The sequence below is a fragment of the Zeugodacus cucurbitae genome, chromosome 3 (assembly GCF_028554725.1).
Source record: "Zeugodacus cucurbitae isolate PBARC_wt_2022May chromosome 3, idZeuCucr1.2, whole genome shotgun sequence".
NCBI classification, from domain to species: Eukaryota; Metazoa; Arthropoda; class Insecta; order Diptera; family Tephritidae; genus Zeugodacus; species Zeugodacus cucurbitae.
This window is the reverse complement of record NC_071668.1, coordinates 58,684,475-58,707,828: the sequence shown is the minus strand read 5'-3', so window position 1 is coordinate 58,707,828 and position 23,354 is coordinate 58,684,475. Positions and strand designations below refer to the sequence as shown.

Here is a 23,354-nt window from a genome sequence, read left to right as displayed (position 1 = left end):
TGCGCGCTACAGTTAGGCGCTGAGTCATTTCAGTGTTTTAGCTGTTTTGTGTGAGTTGGGTGACGTTCCATTTAGCGGCGTTTATTGATATTTATTTTCATTACTATTACAAATGCATAATTTACAACTGTATTAAAAAGTAATAATAATAATACAAAATTGCAAAATCTCTAGAAGCTAATAAGTCTTATATCGATATGCTGTCATCAGCTAGTATCTATTAGTCACCAGCGTTGATAGTTGTTGCAAGTGAGATTGGATATATAAATTTCAAATGAGCTGAGAAATCTCTAAATAATTTAAAAAGGTAATTTAAAATACAATATTTGGATTAATTATACTCAAAATACCTTGCAAAATTATACAATTAATATTTGGTTCTAATGACTACCCAGCAATTTTGGCGATCACAGTATTTCCCAGAAGACAATATAGTTTCATTATAAAAATATTCAAATCCGATCACCATAGGAGTCGAGTAGTATTTAGAGAATACCAGATTTAGTTAGTAGCCATGTAGAGCTTTATTATGATCTAGAATTAAGTTTAAATACTTACAATATTTCTATTTTTTAAGTCAAGAGAGAAGTACCTAATAAGTTTATAGACTTAAAGCTTATTAGAATTATAGACTGAAATCAATTAAATTCAATTAAAATCGTAAATATTTAAGAAATAAAGTTGTTTTTAGACTTCAACATAATCTAACATTCTCCTATATCATTTTTTAAAACTCACTTTCTTAACATGAGTTTTGTCGCGTAAAAAATGCCTATTTTCAATATTTTTTTTCGCATGTAAAAAATTATTTATTTAATTCAAACTATTTTGTGTCTTATAGATACATATTTAAAGAATAATTTCTGAAATTTTCAAAAAAAAGATTGAAACTGCTCCATTGTGACCCCTCGAAAAAAAGGTGCGTCCGCGTTGTCCGCATAACTCCTGACAGGATCATCCAAAATGAAAAAAAAAAAAACAAAAATAAGTGTTTTAGGTAAGATCATAAACTCGTGCTTGAACGAAGGAAAGACAAAAAACTAAAAATTGGAATTGTCAATTGTTCAAAAAAAAAAATAAAAATTTCGGTCCAATTTGCTTGACATTTTGTTTTTTTTTTTAAATAGTTGTAATTGGAAAAAAAATAAAATCCTTCGTTCAAGCACGAGTAATATGTATTTCGAACACCTGCGCAAAATTTCAACAAGATCAGTTGAGTAGTTTTTGAGGAAATTTTACAACCGACTTTGAAAACACTGTTCTGAGAAAAACGCGTTTAATGTATTGAGTAACAATAGCACTTGACTTGGAGCGCACACCTTCCAAAGGCTGTGTCTCCGAAACTATTATTCGGATCGACTTGAAAATTTAAGATAATATTCTTGAGATGTTGTTGAAATTAATAAGCCAAAAAACTAAAAATCGATTTTTTGAACCCACGAAACCCATGTAACCCCTTAAATGAAATGAAAAGTTTATACAAATATCTTGAAAACATAAAGGAATTTCTTAAAATACACTTAATGCCCCACAAAACTGCTTAGAAGGCGAATTTCTGTCTTCGAAGCTCTTTGCGATATTGAGATTTAAGCTCTTATTGAAAAAGAGATATTCGGAAAACGTTATGCCAAAAATTTTTGGAATGGATTTTCATAAAGACTTTTAGTATCGATTAGCATGATTCTATTCTACTATTAGCGTAAGCACATACATACATTTGTAATATAGTATTTGAAGGGTTCATGGAATCACATGGGAGCACTCAATTAATACAACGTGATCTATCGATAGAACCTCAAAGCACTCAACTGAAATGAATTGAACTCAACTCACGAACTTGACACCTTATCTTCAATGAGAGAGAAATATAATATAAGAGGTTATGTTTACTTCCCAGTTTTCTTAAGTCCATTTAATACAATAAACGTTTATAAAATATAAAAAAATAAGTCTTCTGATAAAAATTAGTTACCCATGAATTACATTTTCTAATCCCATTAGTGTTTGGAATTGCCGACGATACATTATATATACCATAATACCTGTATTACTACCAATGTAATTCAATAAAATACCCTCATTTGATAACATTTATTTCAGAGTTAATTTATTAGTTAAATAAATAATTTCAATACTGATAAGTGTGATTAATCAGTAAATAAAATTTGATATCACTTTAAAATTGCTAAGTACCATTTAAACAGAGTAGCAAAACTGTTTTGTTAGCCATTTAGATTTAATCTAGAAACGATAGTTTTTTGATTTTTGTTTTGATAAGCTATTAATGAATGGTTATGTTTCTTGGTAAAATATTAAAGTTAGTACTTTAAAAAAATACCGGCTTATTTATTTAATATATATTTGTCTCAACGTATACTATATGGTATTAACCTAGTTTGTTGGCGAATAAAACAAGCAAATGGTATAATTCAAATAGATTAGCATTATCTAATATTGTTAGCAATGAGAGAGGTTATGGCTCCCTTTAAAGGTATCTGGTTTCTTAGAATGAATTCTAGAAACCAAAGTAGTGGCATTGTGAGCACAGGTGTTCATGAGAGCTCAGCTGCGCCACTGATTTTCGTAGAAGTGCGGTAATTTTCAGCAAGTAATAGTAAATTCTTGAGGCACTAGTATATATACTAGTACTTGTGAATGTTGTTTACATACATGTATCACATAAGTGGAAGTTATGTCAAGATTTCGATGAAACCATTTCACACAACATGTTTAAATTAAACATTTTCTTCGAATTTTGAAACCCAGCTGTAAATAAAACTACAAGCCTACATATTTATATGGGAAAATTACTAATCTGACGAGTTTTTAGAAAGTTTAAAACATAAAATGTCATAAAATACACAATGAAAAGGCAATAAAAACAACAATTAACACAAATGTCTTAAAACCATTGATTAATGGGAACTAGAACTACAAAACTCGATTACAGAACCAAAAGAAACACTACAACTTTTTTGGTGACAAATATTTTACAATGACCTTAACAAACTCGTTAACTCATTACTCGTTAAATTCTGTGTATATAATGAGTGATCCATGTTGTTAAACTATCATAAAGAAGACTTCGTAATAGTCGTTAACATTTCTGTAGCATTTTGGGGCGAGCGTAATTATTTGGGCCTAGTGAACGGGGAGATGACGATCGTAAATATATTTTGTGTACCAAAATTTAAGTCAAGGCGATTTTTAGCCTCTAGTAAGGTGTCGACGACTATCATCGATCTTATCCGATCATTTTAGCAACTTCGGTACTTCTATTGGATGCCATCGACTTTGTCGAGAAGTGTCGATATTAAGCGTATTAACCTATCGAAATAAAATGCATTCTGTCGTTTTCTAAACAGAGCTCTTGAATATTAACTCAAAACATCCAAATGCAGAAAGTAGAAAATAGGACTCCTGGGATGTTTTTAAGCTATTATCATGAGACGCCCTCAAAAAATAATAAAAAAATTTCTTAGAACTTAGAACTCTTTTAGGTCTTCTAACTGGTTGTCGGTGTCAACCAATCTATCCTAGAAATTGTCTTTATAAATATTTCGATTTTCATTTATGAAGCTTTCCAGCCACCATGGTCACTTAAATATTGTACACTCCCTTTCCACTTATTCACTGAGTACATATTTTCTATGAAGTCTCCTTATCAAACTAGTGAAAAAGATTGATTTTGATAATTTCAATTGTTAATTATAGAAACTTAACATTTATGATGTCATAATTTTATAACAAAAACTCAAGTTAAGAGACTATAAAAAAGTTTAAATATAACGCCAGTGCTTATCAGTTGCCATAGCTTATCAGTTGCCATACCTCTTTTCTGATTTTGTAAATATAATTTTAAGTTTATGCTAAATAATTTTGCAGGCAAATACCTTAGACGCCGAATGTATATAAATCTGTAGCATAAACAATACGTTTTTTATGACATTGGCTTATCAAAAGCGTTGCGTGATTCAAAAACCAAAATTTCAGCAAATATTTGCGAATGATAAGAAGTCAACAAACCGCATTGGATGTAGTTCAGTGCAAACTTTGTTGGGTGAAATGAGAATAATTTTGAAAATATAACATATTTTTCAATATTTCTAGGTTCAAATAGTGCTTGAGAAGGTTTCAGAACTTCCCAGTATATTTCGGAAAAAAGGCGATAATTTACTCCGCTACCTTCTCGAAAGAATGACTTAGTTGATTAAAATTTACTTTTCCTCAAAGACAAATTCCGCCGAAACAGTACCTTTTCTGAACCTATTATGAGATAGAGTCTATAACAGTACCGAAACTCCCTCATCAAATTAGAAATATATATTTAAACAACAAAAGATTTGATTTTAACTGGCAATCTAGAAACGCTTTACTCTTTCTTCGTTATTCTTCGTTATATTGAGTTAGGAAACTGGGAACAACAATTTTGTCTCAAAAATCCATTAGATGGCGCTAAAAAAATTGGAGAAACAAGTTAAAATGTCTTTGATTTTATATTACTTGAATTGGGTTTATTGGATGTTCATGGGAATCTACAAATTACTCACATATCTTAGACCTTCTCATTCGAAAAGTTTTGAAAATAACTTGAATTTTATAAAATAATCGATTTTTTGGATAATAAATAAAGATAATAAATCTTTGATTTTAACTGGCAATCTAGAAACGCTTTACTCTTTCTTCGTTATTCTTCGTTATATGAGTTAGAAAACTGAGAACAACAATTTTGTCTCAAAAATCCATTAGATGGCGCTAAAAAAATTGGAGAAACAAGTTAAAATGTTTTTAATTTTTATATTACTTGAATTGGGTTCATCGAATGTTCATGAGAATCAACAAAGTACTCACCTGTCTTAGACTTTATCTTACGAAATGTTCTGAAAATAACTTGAATCCAATAGAATAATCGATTTTTTACAGAATAAATTAGGTTCCCATATCATATATGTAATTATATGTATGTTAATCAATTGAGTGTCTTTACGAAATTGAATTTATGTTTATTGAGCGAAAAAATAACGAACATCTCAGTCATTGAAATTAGTTTTGTATCTATCAATGTATGCTTGCGTGTAGGTGGCAACGACAATTGCACATCAATCACTTTGTGCACGCCTTTTCAATGTAGCGTACAAATGAAGTCACTCAAGTCAGCAATTGGAAATTGACTCAGAAGAATTTAATTCTGAGTTGTACTTAAGTTTGAATGGTACGTGTGATTTGGCATTGTAGGAATGCAGTGATTAATAATGTTAATTAATATGTATGCAAAAATCTTTATGTAGATTTATTACACTGACGTATGTGTATATTTGATATATATGTATATGTACTATATGTATATAATTGTTATTATGTTGTTTAAAATATTTAAAAATGTTCATTGTAGAGTCTTGATGAGTCGTTATAGTATAGATTTATTTGTTTCTGTGTAAAATTGTTCATATCTCATATTCATGAGAATTTAAAAATGAAAAATTATTTAAGAAATAATAAAACAAAATTAGTTTTATAAATATTCCTTCATTTGCTTCCAACGCTTGTACAGAATATTTAAATACTTTACACATCTGTTATATATTTATAAAGTCACATTCGCTGATAAGACCGCACACTTCCGCTCACTTCAATGAACTATCAAAAGGCTGTGACATACTACTCCTATTCGTAGTGCATACTGCTAATGTCTAGTATGTACATACATATTTATGTACGGCCGTCAAAATTGGCGAGTAGTCTGTAAATGCATGAAAAAAGTACTCCAAAATTAATCACATTTCATACCAATTATGTGGTATATATGACATTGTCAGGGTCTAGGGTAGGACCATATACATTCTATCTCCACATAGCATCAGAGAACTAAATTTTGAAGGAAATTACTTTCACAAGAACTCACAAATAATTACTCCATGGGGGAACGTCAGTCGTGTATTCCTCATGCAGTACCACGATGGTCTACTACTGCATTGCAAGGGAACACTATGGGAGTGCTCTAATATCATAAGTTTAATGGTTGAAGATTTACAACATAATATTCAGTAGTCAAGGTCAGACTAGGCGCTCGTAATATTTTTGCACTATTTCGGAACTACCGCAAAACGTTTTGTGTTTTCATCACACATATATCTAAATGATCAGGGTGAAGAGACGAGTCAAAATCCGAATATCTGTTTGTCCGTCCGTGCAACGAATAATAACTTGAATAACTTGAGATATGTTGACGGAAACACATGTTCCTTGGGACCGTGAGAAGGTCGCTTTCGAAGATGGGTAAAATCGGACCACTGCCTCGCCCACAAAATGGCGAAATACACCATGAAAATAATTGAAATCGGATAATAACCACTCCCACTTCCCATACAAAGGTTAGGTTGAAAATTACTAAAAGTGCGTTAACTCACTAACGATAAACATCAGAAACACTAAATTTTACGGAAGAAATACCTGAAGGAAGCTGCACTCAGATTTTTTTTTCATAATGGAAAACTTATGAGTCAAAGAGCATATCCCAGGAACTACTCGACCGAATCCAATGAAATTCGGTATAGGTATAATATTTTCTTGAAATCGGACTATAACTAATATGAAGAACTATCGATAAATCTCTCAGATATCTTAATTTAATTCACAGGAAACCTTCTTCTCCGAATAGTGTGTCTCTGTACTAAAAATGGTTAAAATCGGGTCATAACTTCCCCAGCTCCCATATACCGAATTATAGGCTTTTCAAAATTACGATGGGCTTAAATTGGTTAATATGTGAAATATCTTAGCCAAATTATGTGAGCATATAATATTAGATATAATGTATGTTGGTGATGAAAATGAGTGAAATCGGTTCAGGAATTACCTCAGCATATACTATAAATGAGGATTTTCGTTATTCTATTGGACTTTATACCGAATATATGGGTCAAATTGTGTATTATCTTAATAAAAATATAGCAATAAATTGCGAGAATATAAAATGATCGGTTGCTCCCGAACTTAGCCTTTCCTAACTTGTTTTGAACTAGTTTGGAATTATGTCTCATTACACTGGAGTATAATTATTTATTTTTGAAGCATTTCTGAAATATCTCTCTTCAAATCAGTTAAGAATACAGTATAACACCAGAAAGAGAGGTAGTAGTCATTTCATAGAATAACGTCTTGTTAAAAGAGAGAATTGATCGGATTAGATAGTTGATAGTTGAAAACCAGTGTTACCTCTTAAAGAAATAGTGTCACTTTAGTATCAATCTAGTACGAATTACTGTCGGGTCTGTAAGTATATATTTTTTTAGCCCCATACAATATGCATTCCCATACGAGTATATACATACAATATCGAATCGTATGACCGCTGTGTCTTGTAGATTGCAGTACTCAAACCTTTTCTTTACTTATTTTCAGTGTTTTTATCAGCAATTTTGTATTATTTTTGCATTTCTTTATCATAATAAAATTAAAAAATATATATGTATATAATAAAATTCACAAAGTAGATTCGTTGTGCTTATTTGTTTGGTTGACAACTTTTGTTTTTGTATAACAAATAAAAATATGAAATTTAAATAAATGAATAATAAATATGCAGTAAATAAATGAAAACTTCTGTTATGGAGACCTTCTCTTAAATACTTTTTTCAATAAAAGAAAAACAAATATTTTTACAGCCACAAGTTCAGATTATTGTTATTGTAAATACATATATAAATATTAAATTACTCATAAATATATAATATGTATTTGTAATTTTGTATATTATATTAAAAATTTAAAAAAGAAAATAACTGAGATTAATAATGTTGACCACTATTGTTGAGCATACTATAGTCACTTCTTTAAGTATTTTAGATTCCAACAAGAAATAAATAAAAAAATTTACAAATAAATATAAAACCATTTATATTATTCCAAAATTTCCAAACGTTTTCAAATAGTTAAAAACAAACAGATTTCCTATTCTAACACCCTTTATTTTTATAAAAAATATAAATTTTTATTATGTCTATATATTTTTTTATATTACATTATTATTATTTTTGTCTATCTGCGCACGCTTTTCGACTCGTGGGTGGCGACAGTTGCCTTATATAAAATCGAGTTAATTATCATCAAGACAAATATGGCTGTTGAAGTTATTTTTGTATTTTATAAATGTTTATAAATTTGGTCCGAAAATGGATATATGAACAAACATAGTTGTCCAAGTGTTGGCACGAGTTTGTTGTCTACACTTCTACAAGTCTTTATATATACATAAGTACAAATAATAAATATTGTTTTTGTATTTCTAAAATAGTATCTATTGGTACTTGTAAATTTATTGAATTTAAAATTAATAGTTTTAAATGATAATATTTAATTTAAGTAATTAATATTTTTCTCATAAACCATGCGTACCACATGCCTCTAATATTGCTGTTTAAATGTAAAAAAAATATTTTTTGTCGCTTTTCTCAAGTTATTATCGCCGAAAATTATTTTCGACTAAGAAAAAATGTACCGCTAACAAATACTTCCAATATTTGATGAATTTTATAATCGATCGAAGAAAATATACTATATGAACTAAAAGTAATTTTATTTTTTATAAAATTTAAAATTTGTGACTATAATGAGACAAATTTTCCAAATAATTTTTGTTAATATTTTTGTGTTTATTTACGCTTATTAAATTAAAATTTAACACCGTAATACTTAGATTGACTAAATACCTTTGGCCGTTGTTGCAAATTTTCAAATATTTACCATTTTCCTTACGTCAAATTTACTGACAATCTACTGTCTACTATCATTGGCTGTCCATTCATTTTCTTGGTTATGGGACCCAATTGATAACATAGTAAATATTATATTTACAACAATCAATTTGATTTTAGAGCTTAATCACACTTCTCATTGAAATTATATTACTGTCAGTTAAGTGTCATTCAATACGACATACGAAAAAGCTGACTGACTAAAAGTCATATACGATCGTATATTATCATATTATAGAATATATAGTAATTAGGTGATATTTATTTTTAAGTAAACTAATATTTGGGCAAAATATTTTTCGGTTCGAATAGTTTTGAAAATAGTATACCTTATATCTAAACAATAAGTTTCGAAATAGCTGAGTTTCAACTCTTTCTAGCACACTCTTGAAAAATTTCAAGACAAATACCAGTTTCAAGTCTTCACACGTTCAATAACTACATTTGAGGTATTGAAGTTGAGTGGGTGGAATAATTGTACCACTGTATATATGTATATATGTGTTTTTTTGTACATATATACACGTAAACGAAATTATAAATAACTGCTAACCATAAACAGATTGTTAACAAGCAATAAATGGCATTAAGCTTCAAATAAGCAAAAACCTACGGCTTTAATGACAGAAGAGAGTTTAATTAATTAATATTGATAGCGTTTTTTCTATGTGTGGCTTTATACACATAGATATTGGGCAAATAAAAAGTCGAAACTTTTTTCACACTCGATAAAACTTTTCAGTTTTGCTTTAAGCACTCTGTTATTATGTGTTTACACTCTGCAATAAAATCTTTTTATACTCTCGCAACAAATGTTGCTAAAGAGAGTATTATAGTTTTGTTAACATAACGGTTGTTTGTAACACCCAAAACTAAACGAGTTAGATATAGGGTTATATATACCAAAGTGATCAGGGTGCTGAGTGGAGTTCAAATCCGAATGTCTGTCCGTCCGTCCGTCAGTCTGTGCAAGCTGCAACTTGAGTAAAAATTAAGATATCTTGATGAAACTTGGCACACTTATTTCTAGGCACCATAGGAAGGTAGCTTTCGAAAATGAGCAAAATCGGACCACTGCCACGCCCACAAAATGGCGAAAACCGAAAACACATAAAGTGCCATAAATAAAGCTATGAAAATAAAATTTGGTATGAAGGATCGCCCTATGAAGGGGCATATGTGGATGTAATTTTTTTGGGGAGGTGGGCATGACCCCGCCCCCAAATAGGTTTTTTGTACATATCTCGGAAACCAATGAAGCTATATAAACCAAACTTTCTGCAGCCTTTTTTTTAGTCACTTCTTAATACAGTCCAAAAATGAAAGAAATCGGATAATAACCACGCCCACCTCCCATACAAAGATTAGGTTGAAAATTACTAAAAGTGGGTTAACTCACTAACGAAAAACGTCAGAAACACTAAATTTTACATAAGAAATGGCAGATAGAAGCTGCACTCAGATTTTTTTACAAAATGGAAAATGGGCGTGGCGTCGCCCACTTATGGGTCAAAAACCATATCTCAGGAACTACTCGATCGATTTCAATGAAACTTGGTACGTAATAGTTTCCTTACATCCCAATGATATGTTGTAAAAATAGGCCAAATCGCTTCACAACCATGCCGACTTCCTATATACCAGAACTTTGAAGACAATCTGAATCGTTTACTTTACAATATATAAAGTAAGTACTAGTGAAGATATCGGTGCAGAACTTTGCACAAATACTACGTTTATAGTGTGGCAGCCCCATTCTAAAAATCGCCGAAATCGGACCATAGGTTTTTAAGGCCCCATCGAACACGAGGACCTCGGTGCTTCTAACCTAATATTATGGTTTCCAACTTTCAATGGACTTTATACCATATATATGACGAATATGTGGGTCAAATTGTGTATTATATAATATAAATAAAGTTAAATAAATAAATTGCGAGAGTATAAAATGTTCGGTTACACCCGAACTTAGCCCTTCCTTACTTGTTTATAGTGTATTTATTTATGAAAAGTTCAAAAAGACGATGTCTTGAAACTTAGTTATGCGCACAGAACAATGCGATTTAAAAAACCGAAATCAAAACAAGAAACTCAAAGACATTGTATTTAGAATTCTTGAAAGATTGGACCAATAACTAGTATAGTAATTTTTCGACCAAACTTGGTGTAACCAATCCATATCTAAACAATAAGATAATTTGTAAAAAATGTCGTTGTAACCGCTTACAACCCATATACGGACACTAGACTTACATATATATATTTGGCGTAGGAACCGCTTTAAGCGATTATAGCCGGACTTACATACATGGGGCATTCTCTGGAAAAAAGCCACTTGAAAAAAAAGTTCTTTAAAAATTAAAAAAAAAAAATTAATATTTCATAGCAAAAAATTAAAAATTTTTTTTTTTTGGAATTTTTAACAACTTATGCCCCCTTCGATTTTTTTCGAAAATATCTTAAAATGTTCCTTATTTCATCACCTTTTTACCCCCCAAAGGGAATTTTGGGACAGCAATATTTGAATGAGCTACAAGTAAAAAACCAACTCAGAACATGATGAAAAATCATTGATTTATGCACTATTATTATCAGAATTTAGCGTAACCCAGGATTAACGACGTGGACGTAGCAGACATTTAATCCCTTTTTGTTTTTTTTTTTATTTTTTAATATTTTTTTAAATTTTTTTGTATTTTTCAAATTTTCAATTTTTTTTTGTTACTTTTTTTGATTTTTGCTTTTTTTTTTAATTATTACGTAGATTAGATTCAAGTACGTGATAATTTTAAATAAAAAACAAAAACAAAAAAAAATTAAAAATTGAAAAATACAAAAAAATTAAAAAAAATATAAAAAAATAAAAAAAAAACAAAAAGGGATTATATTTGTTTGCTATGAAATATTAATTTTAAAAATTTTTACGATCTGTTCATTAGTTTTAAAGTTATAGCGGTTCGAAAATTTTTTTACAAAAAACTTGGCCCCTTATAATATGGCAACCCCGCGTTATACAGACCTAAAACCATATGTTTTATTTTAGGTTTTACATGTACTATAAGATATATAATTGCCAAAGGAAATAAAGAACTTTTTTTTCAAGTGGCTTTTTTTCCAGAGAATGCCCCACATGTTTTATAACAGGTAGAACTAAGACCGAGGAATTGCTAAAGTATACTACTGCCACATAAAGTACTTGACTAATGTAAATACTACCAAAATTCTTAATTAGCATTATTTCAAAAATAATAGCTTTCTCAAACCCTTCTGCCACTTTTTGGAATAATTAATGGGATATAAGGTCTTAATTTTAGATTGATATTTATAACTTCCAGAAAGAGATCGGCTAGACAATAAAAATCGTTTGAAAAGAATGATCTATAATTTTTGGGGTCTTGCTTTGATTTTATGAGCATGATGGATCACGTCCTGAAGTAATATGAAACGTAAAAGGTAATACTTGATGTATACATCTCATGTCAACATAAGAAAATAGTCAGCATAAATATCTATAAAATCCTTAAACCATAACACGTATCGACGAGAAATATTTTCGAATAAAATGTAGCATAACTGTCGAAATTGACCCCACGATATTGACTCTTTTCAAATTCCCAACTTCGAATCCTTTTTATGAGAAAATCATTTAGACAAATGATCAAAATGTATATTCCTCGTAAGATCATGGAACAGTTCAGTATTGAGTTGATATCGAAGAATGAATGAAGAAACATTTTTCTGAAAAATATAGTAAACTCAAACGGCAAGCTATTTATAGTAAAGTTATTGCGAAAGACTTAAGCGTAAAAAAACATATTTATCCAAGAGGGAAGAAATTATATAATTATTTCTCTCATTTGAAGCTATATGTGTGTAAAGCGGGCAAAGAGATATTAATTTAAATATGCTAGAAATACACATTTTGTATCGAATATTTTTGTATATTTTCTAACTTGTCATCTATGTATATATTATTATTATTGATTGAGGATATTTGCACAAAATAATCCATATAATTTTCGAACATTGTATTTTTCTAACCCATTCCATTCATTAGCTACGATACATAGAGCAAAAACCAGCACCAATATTTCAATGGTGTGTGTACACTTATCTAAGATTATCCTTTTTGGTCAGCAAACCAATAGCAAATTGCCTGTCAATCATGTACCGTTGCATCAATCAAAGCAAAATATCAAAATCAAACAGGAATTTTGCGCTTGAATGAAAAACCCACATATATAGTAGATGTGTCTAAATATATTTTGATGTATAACCTAATTGCTTTTTTGCGTAACGTCAAATCTCAATGTTCAATGATAGAGAAGCCTTTTCTTTTTTATTATTTACGGCATTTTGATTTGAAATAACAAAATAAATGAAATGCAAAAATACCAAAATTTTTAAAAATATATAAAAACTACTAGCAGACCGGGCCACACGTTACGTTGGTCCAATCTTGGCTTCGGTGACGATATTGATTACTCGAGGTTACGCAGCAGGATGACAACTCACACTACTTTTAATTGTAAAGAGAGTGGTGATAGTAAGGCAATTTTAAATAGTTTGGGATAATTGACTACGCCATCCTGGTTTGTAGCTGTGTCAACTCTCGCATTAAAATCATCGATATCTTTGTTTTTTTACCACCAATATAATCATTCAATCAGTCATTGATGGTTATCATATTGAGGTTTCATGTCAGGAAAACTTCTCTTTCGAGTCAATGAAGTGACAGAAATCTGTTGGAAATGTTATTAATCCAGCGAGATGACAACTGCGACCCTACCATTTCCAACTGCTTCTACAATCGCAATTTGATATTGTTGCAAAAACACTCATATGCTAGTTGTTAATTGGCGATTCTTTATGTGTCGCCACAAATTATATGATTTTAGGCATGCGATTAGCCTGTCAGTAACAGTTGATCCAGTAATAATTGGAAGAGTCTGGCGTAAATCACCAGCTAACAGAATCCTGGCTCCACCAAAAACGTTTATCGACAATCAAGATATTTTAAAGTCCTGTGCAGTACCTCCAGCGACTTGTTGAATATTTGGAAAATCTTCGTTATAGCGCTATTTTTGGCGATTTTGCCGACTGATGTTTCGTTCATTTGCAATTTAGGAGTAATCTCAAGGTCGAATGTGCCGTTTGTTTGCCTACCAACAGGTGGCAAGATGCCCCTATCTTGAAAATGAGTAAAATTGGTTCTGGAATTACATCAGCCCTCATATATGATGATTTTCTATTGGACTTTTTGCCGAATATATAGGTCAAATTGTGTGTTATCTTAATAAAATTACATTCATAAATTGCGAGAGTATAAAATATTCGGTTAGACCCGAACTTAGCCTTTCCTTATTAGCCTTTCCTTATTTGTTACAAATTGTTTTGGGCAAACGATACAACCTTATACAATTGAACAATAAAATATTTTAACAAAGCAACAATGACAACCTTCAAAATATTATTTTTTTGTTTTCTCTTTTTATATTTTTCTTGTCAACTCGAATAAAATTCTCTTATTATTATCTTCCTCGCAATTTTTCCATATTTACTCACTCTTTAATCTTTTCCTGGCCACGAATATTTCAAGACTAAAATTAGCCAGATCGGTTTGGCCGTTTTCGACTTTTTGCGAGACTAACGAACAGCAATTCATTTTTATATTATATTTACATATGTAACTGGAAATTAGAAGCAAAACAAAATGTTAATTATTAATATCTCCTAACTAAATTTCATCAAAATCCGTTCAGTCGTTTAGACGTGAAAGAGCAAAAGTCCCAACAAAAACGACTAAAAATCACTAATTCAATTCAGTTATCTGCCTACTGCCTACCCACTAAGAACGATGGCGTGATTATTTATAGCCTATGACCATTTCTAGGTTATCATCTATCACCATACCAAATTTCATCAAAATCCGTTCAGCCGTTTAGACGTGAAAGAGCAAAGGTCCCAACAAAAACGACTAAAAATCACTAACTCAATTCAGTTATCTGCCTACTGCCTACCCACTAAGAACGATGGCGTGATTATTTATAGCCTATGACCATTTCTAGGTTATCATATATCACCATACCAAATTTCATCAAAATCCGTTCAGCCGTTTATACCCAGTAAAAATTGATAGTAAATAGCAATTGAGTAATTCAGAAAGTGTTCCACAAGTTCAGTTGCAATTTTTGGTGCTTTAAATAAACATATTTTTGGACTTTTTCTAACCGTTTGTCATCCAATGAACTGAGTTTCACTATTTATCTCCTTTTGAATAGTATACTGAACTAATAATATGATTCATCTGAGTAAAATTATAATAAATTTATATTTGTCATCTTTTCTCTATCATTCCAGAAACCGCCCATATGAATGTGACGAAAGCGCCGCTCTTCCCCAAGGATCTCTTCACCAAAGAGCAGCTTGAAAATGGTGCTGTTATATGTCATATAATCGGTGTTATATACATGTTCGTAGCGCTCGCCATTGTATGCGATGAATTCTTCGTGCCTTCCCTGGATGTGATCATCGAGAAATTGGATATAACCGACGATGTAGCCGGTGCTACGTTTATGGCGGCCGGCGGTAGTGCGCCCGAATTATTTACCAGTGTCATTGGCGTATTCATCTCGTTCGATGATGTTGGCATTGGTACAATTGTCGGTTCGGCTGTATTCAACATACTCTTCGTCATCGGTATGTGTGCGCTATTCTCCAAAACCATATTGGAGTTAACATGGTGGCCATTATTTCGCGATTGCACATTCTATAGTCTCAGTTTAATGGTGTTAATCTACTTTTTTCGCGATAACTTCATCTATTGGTGGGAGGCGCTCATCCTATTCAGCATCTATATAGCGTATGTGACCTTCATGAAGTGGAACGTGCAGGTGGAACGATTCGTCAAAAGGCTCGTAACGAAAAATAAGGTGACTCGCGTCAGAAGTACAGATCAACTTATGCCAGCAGTAAGTAGTTGGGAAGTTTTTTTGCAAAAAAAAAAAAAAAAAAATTAAATTACAAATTGTTAAAGTCAATTAACAGTAACAAAATTATCAGAACTCAATTAACTTTAATTGGAAAAAATTTCAATTTGATTAATAACAAATTTTTGTGAAGACAACAATTAGAGTACACAGTAACTTCTGTACTAACACAGCAGTAATTTTGCCTTAACGCGTAAGAGTAACAAATTGAAAATTAACAAAATGAAAATTAGTATTGAAACGTACTAACAGTACATAACACTTTGCTAATGTTTTGTTAGGATTTTAAATGTTTAATATTTGTAGTATTGAAGCATTTTCAGTTTGTTGTTTGTGTTTTTTTTTTGTTTAAATTTGTGTTCTGTTGGTATTTTTGTTGAAGATGGTGTATAGAGTAAGCACAAATGTGCATGAGTGCGAGCACTATATGGATCATATTTTTATTTCTTTTTTTGAAAATTTTATATAATTAAATAGTAAAAAATAATTTATATTCAAATACAATTTTATTTCAAATTTTTATTAGGAAAAAATATTAATGGATAATGATTTAAGAATTTTTGCGTTTTTAGTTTAGTCCAAAGTGTTTTTGAAATTTTTTTTTTTCGTATTTTTATTAAAAAATATAATAAAAATATTTTTGTTTAATTTTATAGTTTAAATTTTTTGTTGAATTGCACCGCAACAAATGCAGCATGTTTAGAAAACGTATTTAGCCATTAGAAGTTGTTGCTGTAATCACATAAAATTTCACTTATCAATCACGCATTTATAAATCGACACTGAAAAAATACGACATTCACCAAAAAAATTTTTTAGGTATTCCACACACTATATTTTCCAACAAAATTTAGGTCACGAGGAATTCTGATTAAGAGGAATAATGCAACAAATGTTTATATAACAAAAAATTAAAAAAAGAAAAGATAAATTTAATAAAAGTAATTTTTTATTATTTTTTTTTTAATAAAATAAAAAATTCTTATTTAATATTTGATAAAAACAATTCAATTCTTGACCTTCATTTATAATAAATATTATTTATTATTATTTTATTATTATTATTTTTTTTTATAATAAAAGTTAGTTATTAAATTTCCTCAAATGTATTTTAATCGAATATTATAAATATAAATCAGAATTCCTCAATAAATTCATTAAATTTAATTATTTGTAGTATCTCAAGACACTGTAGCGTTTGAGGTAGTAAAAAAATAATTACCACTATATCTACTCGCTTAAATAATTCATAAAATATAATACATTTAACTCTACTACTATTCCAAAAGAAAACCACTGAAGAATAATACTTTCTTTAATATTAATTTAGTAATTTAATTTTCATACCAAAAATCACAAAAATAATTTTCTGATTTCAGACAGTTCAAACCACAACAAAGACTTTAACAAATAATATTGTATTCCAGGAAAATATTAAATAATTTAATTATAGAATTCTCCGTCAATCGACACCATTTGCAGTGTTCCACAAGTTCAAATGGTATTAACTATGTGAACCAGTGAAGTATTCTTTTAAATATTTTACACAATCTGCATTGATATATCAAACTTATATAACGAATATACTTCCTTAAATTATGGGAACTGGTTATTTTGATTTTTATGGATATTTCTTAAAAGCGAGAAAATTGAGGAAATTTTGGATTATATTGTACATAGAACAATAATAATAATTGACTTTACACAGTTTAAGTCAAAAAGGCTCTTCTAAGCGCAATAAACAATTGGTAAATTTTGATATAAAATTCACAGGGGCTTCATATGCTGATATTTACTCGAAATAGTTGAAATTTCTTGAAAGATCATTCCACAACTGAACCAAATGTTTGCTCTAAATGTCTACGATGTGTTTCAGAAGCTCAATAAAGTGATGTCACAAATGAAGTTTGGAATATTGATGAATGCTAAAGCATTCCCGCCTATTGTGAGTGGCGACTGGCAGTAGAATTGACTCCAGTCGATTGCGTCGATTATATTTCAAATTGCTATTGTGTAACTTGATCGACAAAATGCAAAAATTTCTACCGACTGAGAATTTTCTGTCGACAACTGAGCGATTTAAATTCATTCACATTCGATGGATAAACGATTGATCGACACTTACAATAACACCGGTAGTCGACAATCGTTCAGTAGTCATATATCTACTGCCAGTCGACACTCGCAATAGGGCTGATTGTTTTAATAGTAATCCAAGGTGCTCCAACAATTATTATGAATCACTTACAAATTTACCTTGTATGGGTTATTCAAAAATAGCTTATTGATGTGTTCCACAAGTTCAGTTAAGTTCTCATACAATATGCACATGTATCGCAAAATAGAAAATTCAATGTTTTCGAATTGACATTGATGCCACAATACTATTTACTTACATAACTTTTGAATTATAAGCTTGTAAAAAATATCACAAAACTAACCATTAGACGCAGATATACTCATGTCTGAATAAAACATATATTAATTGTTCTTCTTTGACATACAACCGTGGGTAGGTCTGGGCCCAGAAAACAAAACTTCGCCATTTGGATCTATATCTGCCAGTTGTACATCATAAGTGCAGACAGTTTTCGATATGCTCTTGGATCTTCCATTGGATGCATAGAAAGACTTGCTTCTATTGTCCACACATAGGTCTCGAAACGAAGGAAATTTTCACCGGAGCATCATTTTCTATACGTACAAAATACGAGCCTGCCCAACTTTGGATTTTAATGAGCTTAACTATATTCATGACGACGTAGAGCTCATGCAGTTCATGGTTGCATCTCCTTCAGTATTCTTCGCTCGACGTCTCCAAAAATCTTGCGGAAAACAGTTCTCTTGTTTGTTCCAAGTACCTTCTCATCTCAGTTTGTCATCGTCCATGCTTCTGCGTCGTAAAATAGGACGGAAATGATGAAAGTCTTATAGAGCGTAATTTTTGTTTGTCGAGAGAGAGGAATCTGCTGCTGTAGGCAATTGATTACAAACCTATAGAAGCACTTGTTAGCAAGAGTTATTCTGCGCTTGATCTCCAGGCATATTTTGCTAGTTTCGAGATAGACATATTCTAATTGACTTGACTGACAAATAGAGACTGTAAAGTACTACTTTAGGAGAAATGATTCAAAGCAATTATAAAACAGGTGTTCCACAAGTTCACTAAGGTTTTCTACTTCTTAAAAGCTATATTACTAAACTTTACAACTAACTTACAAAAGTCTAAGGATTAATTTGTTTTAAAATCGAATTAGAAATCACAACCTTGAACTAATTTAAAGTTGGCAAACTTACTAAAAATCACTTGAGAAATATTTACGCTGAAGAATACTCATAAAATCTAATATTCACATCATCTTCGAGTCACGCTTACTAATTGCCGTATTTCCGACACAAATTACACACTCAGCGCGCAGCATAAATTAGAGCAGTCACTAGTGGAAAAAATCAAGCGGAAAATTTGCAATGGCACTCCATTCGTGAGAATGTATATGTGCGTGTACATGCCTCTAACTGTAAACCATTTATAAAGTGGAAATAATTGCTGTCAAAAATGTTGTGGTTGCAGTTGCGGCGAAATCGTGACTCTTATAAAGTGAAATTTAGGTGATTCACCAATAAAAGTGCACACACAGAGATATATGCTCTTCAGATATATAGTATGTCTACTGTAAGTGTCTAACTGTGTGTGTGTGTGCAATGAAGTGAGTGCTGAAAATAGGCCAAACGAGCGCCTAATGAGCAAAATGCGCAACACAAGCATAGACAGATAGATAGATAGACATGCAGACAGGCAGACCGAAGGAGGGCAGCAAATTGTCAGTGGCAACAACAAAAGCAACACGTGGCAAAGTTGTAAAATTTTCAAAAAGCGTGCAGAGCAATTAAAACTCAATTATTTAGTGGAAAATTATGTATGAAAAAGAAGTAGCACGCACACTCACTTGCAACGGCAAGTTGCAAGAAAGCATGGCAAATTGCAAGGAAAAGTTGCAAGAAACCAGGCTTTGGTATATATTAAGTAACCCATATAAGCCAGCACGCTTTCACTATGTGGGCTGAGCGAGTTAAAGTTTGTGCGATTTTTTTCGTTTTCTTTTTTGATGCGCTAGTCTCCCGTCGAAACGCAAAGTAATTGCAATTTCCAAGTTACAGTTGCAGTAATTACTTACCAGTTCGTGGACGCTCAGCGCCTGTATGTAGGCAACAACGCATTAAGTGTTTACACCCACATGCGTTTGTGTGTTGCGTGCAATGCAGCGAGTAAGTGGTTAAGCCAGAACATGCATGCGGCGTGAGTAGTGGTGGCAAAGTTTGAAGTCCCCAACGTTAGTTGCCAGTATTTAAGCGTGAATTGAATGGGAAGCAATGAAATTATAGTGAAACGAAACACAAGATGTTGGAAATTTTTGTTATATAATTGGAATTGCTGTGTTGCGTGCGAAAATTTTTGTAGAAAATTCGGTGAAATTACTAGAGTTAAAATCGCGAGTGGTTTTAAATTTTTTTTGCGTAACTCAATTGTAGTTTGTAGCAAGTAATTTTGTTAAAAGCATTACACATTTTTATAGGTACTTAAGCCGGAATTAGTGCTCGCTGAAGAGGCTTTATAATTTGATAGTATGTCATGCAGTTAAGAATTCTTAATTACAAAATAACCATAATTAAATTATAAACATTTTACAGTATCGAATATAAAAAATATAAATCTCAGAGTTGTTAAAAAGTCGTATTGAACTTGTGGAACATAGTGTTGACTATTTTAAAACAATATGGGAATGAGTTGCTAAGATAACTTTATGTAGTAAATAGTATTTATAGAAGAAATATTCAAAGGATTTTAACTATAGGCCAACACAAAACTTGAATAGAATTTCTTTCACCAAAGCACAGTGGTTCAGCTTGTATGAAGGCGCGGTCATAAATACTTCCCGTTGAGATATCGCTATGAAATTTTCACCAAAAATCTAGAAAAATATTTTAAATATATATTAAAAAAATTGGCCCCATCGGACTACTAGGTGCTATAGCTCCCATAGAACAGTAATTGCTATTATATGGCAATGATGTGCAAAAATACTTCTCATGGCCATGGTTGGAGCGTCAAAACTTTCAGTAAGGCTTTGGAAAATAAGTTAAGAAAGCGTGAAAAAAGATGAACATGATTTGTCGTTATAGTTTCCGTCATCCAACCCCCATATTCCACCTATAAGAACAATATCATATAAAAAATTAATGCAGGGAAAAAGCAAATTATCAACCAATTTAGTATAGTTCATTTTTTCACTGCCATTCAACAGCCATTATAATTAGAACAAAAACTTTTAATGTATCCTTTAGTAAACCGTACTCATATTGAAATAAAGACGATTTATCCTTGTTTCCAAGCTTCCTTAGCCCAATTATGATGAGTTTGAACTTAAAAATAATTAATTCAAAGTTCATTATTATTTTGACGATTGCAAATACATCCGCAACTTTCCGCACCCAACTTTAACACTTTTATTACCTTAAGACTCTGCTAAATACTATATGAAATACAATTAAAGGGTGATCGCGGGGGAACACAATTAAAACTTTATGTAAACACATTGAAGACGCAGAAAAAAGCTCCAAAATATATAGGTGATATAAAACACTAATTTCACAAAAAATACAAATATCGTTAGTCTTAATTAATTTCACAAGTTAAAGTAAATACCTTTAGCTTCAAAATCCATTAAAAATAATCTTGATTCGTTAACCTGAACAATTACCAGAACAAATGGAAGTCCTTTATTTCTGCGAAATTAAAAAAAAAATTCTGATGTGCTTTAAAAAAAATCCGGTTGTTCATGCATTTAACTCTATTTTTAGAAAGTACCGTTAGATTTTCAGGAAAACCCGGTTTGCAAATAGGAAGTGTGGACAATTTAGAGGTCATCGGTATACATTTTGTCAAAAAATCATGAGATGGATTTTTTGATTTTTGTCCTAGGGCGGAACCACTGTGCAAAGGTTGAAAAAAAATTGAATATCTTTAGAATGATATGCACTTGGTTTATGGAAACAAAATTATAAGAAGATTTCAAACTAACTGTCTTTTTAAAAGAAATCCTTAAAACTCGTTTACAAAAACAAATCATAGATACATATTTAAACAGTATTTGGTGAAATTTTTATTTAAAAATTCTGAAAACTCAGCCCTTGGTACCTCATTTCTAGTAAGGTCTCAAAATAAATGTCCTTGCCGTGGACTTTGAATAACATAATAATTTTTTTGTCAAATTTTCGAACAAAATCGCTCGAAAACTTTTAGAGACATCGTGTCCATCGATGGAAATTTTCTAAATATTTTTTTTTTTAATTTTGAAATTTTGAAACCCACATAACCCCTTAAGAAAGTATTAACGAATGACCAAAGTTCTCTTAAAAAAATTCTACGAAAGTTCCACAAATTTTCCTAAAATTTTTACTAATAATAACTACATTCTTTTGAACTAAATTTTTAAGGTCCATGTTTCACAAGTTCAGTATTGAAATATAGAAATTTATATGGAAGTCCCTTATATAGTTTTGTTGTAATTCAGCATGTATTTTTTCCACAAGTTCAAGTCGATTTTATATCGAACTACTTGAATAAATTGTGACCCTTTTGAATATATTGGAAAAGGTTTTTAATACCACTTTTACTACTTTAGGTTAGGATCCCACTTGGATAGCAGAAGGTATCGATCCATTGTGATGACAAAAGACTTTTTAATATGAAACGGAAATAAGACCCTTATGCATGACCGAGGGGCTTTGAGCCATTTCACAAATTTTATGAGGCTTCTAATATTTATCCCGACAAGTTCGCATGATTCGTAAAAAGTATAGCTACTGAGATGTTCCAACGTCAGTCTTCACATTCCTTCATACAGCTATGACAGTTTGCGTCCGGCAGGGTTCCTAGCCTCAACGCATGTAGTGTTCAGTGAGTACCACTATTGCGGCTAGGCAAACCTATTTGAGTACACGTAGTTTCGAAGACATCTTGCGTTCTACTTTGGGCCAAAAGGAACTTACAACCGGGCAGTATTTAGTTACTTGCCAGTGTTTACCTAGCTCGCGAGGGCTCCATTGATCCAGTTCTAGAGCACAGGATAACAACGGAGCCACGACTCATTTCAAGCATGGTTAAATAGGACGACGGTTGCCCTTTCTTGCGAGCTCATCTGCCCCGCTGTTTACTATTTTCATATTAACAACTGTTTCTAGGATGAAGTAGAATTAGAATACTTCGAATAACATGCCTTGAGACCAAATTGTATGAGTAGGTCAGAGACTTATGTATATCTCATTTTTAGTAAAGGGTCCTGAAGTATATTTGTACTATAGATACAATAATCATCTACCAAACAAGTCCCAATATAGGATATTTGAAAGACCGGGCTTTATTAACAGTAGGTTTATCGAGGCTTACTATTGCTATTAAGTACGTTCAAATGTTTTAAATAGAAAATTTTGAATAATTTGATTTTACTCACAATAAATCATAAAATTAGACACTTCCTAACAAAAATACTATTTTCCAACTCTTATTTTAAAAGCAAGTGGCAACACTGCTTATAGAGTTGAAAACTTCGCT

At 31.2% G+C, this 23,354-nt stretch overlaps 1 protein-coding gene and 1 long non-coding RNA gene across 8 annotated transcripts in view; one reads left to right on the top strand and one right to left on the bottom strand.

Moving 5' to 3' along the window:
• LOC128920403 (uncharacterized) overlaps positions 1-23,354 on the bottom strand; it is a 323,959-nt gene that overhangs the window by 63,302 nt on the left and 237,303 nt on the right. The gene's annotated exons all lie outside the window — the stretch shown is intronic.
• LOC105218237 (sodium/potassium/calcium exchanger Nckx30C) overlaps positions 1-23,354 on the top strand; it is a 303,455-nt gene that overhangs the window by 48,400 nt on the left and 231,701 nt on the right. For 6 of the 7 annotated variants that reach the window (XM_054227610.1, XM_054227609.1, XM_054227608.1 and 3 more), the window contains one exon: positions 15,114-15,724. In XM_054227610.1, coding sequence (XP_054083585.1) covers positions 15,114-15,724 — 611 coding nt within the window. The remainder of the gene's footprint in view (positions 1-15,113; positions 15,725-23,354) is intronic. The other variant, XM_054227607.1, reaches the window with a different exon arrangement.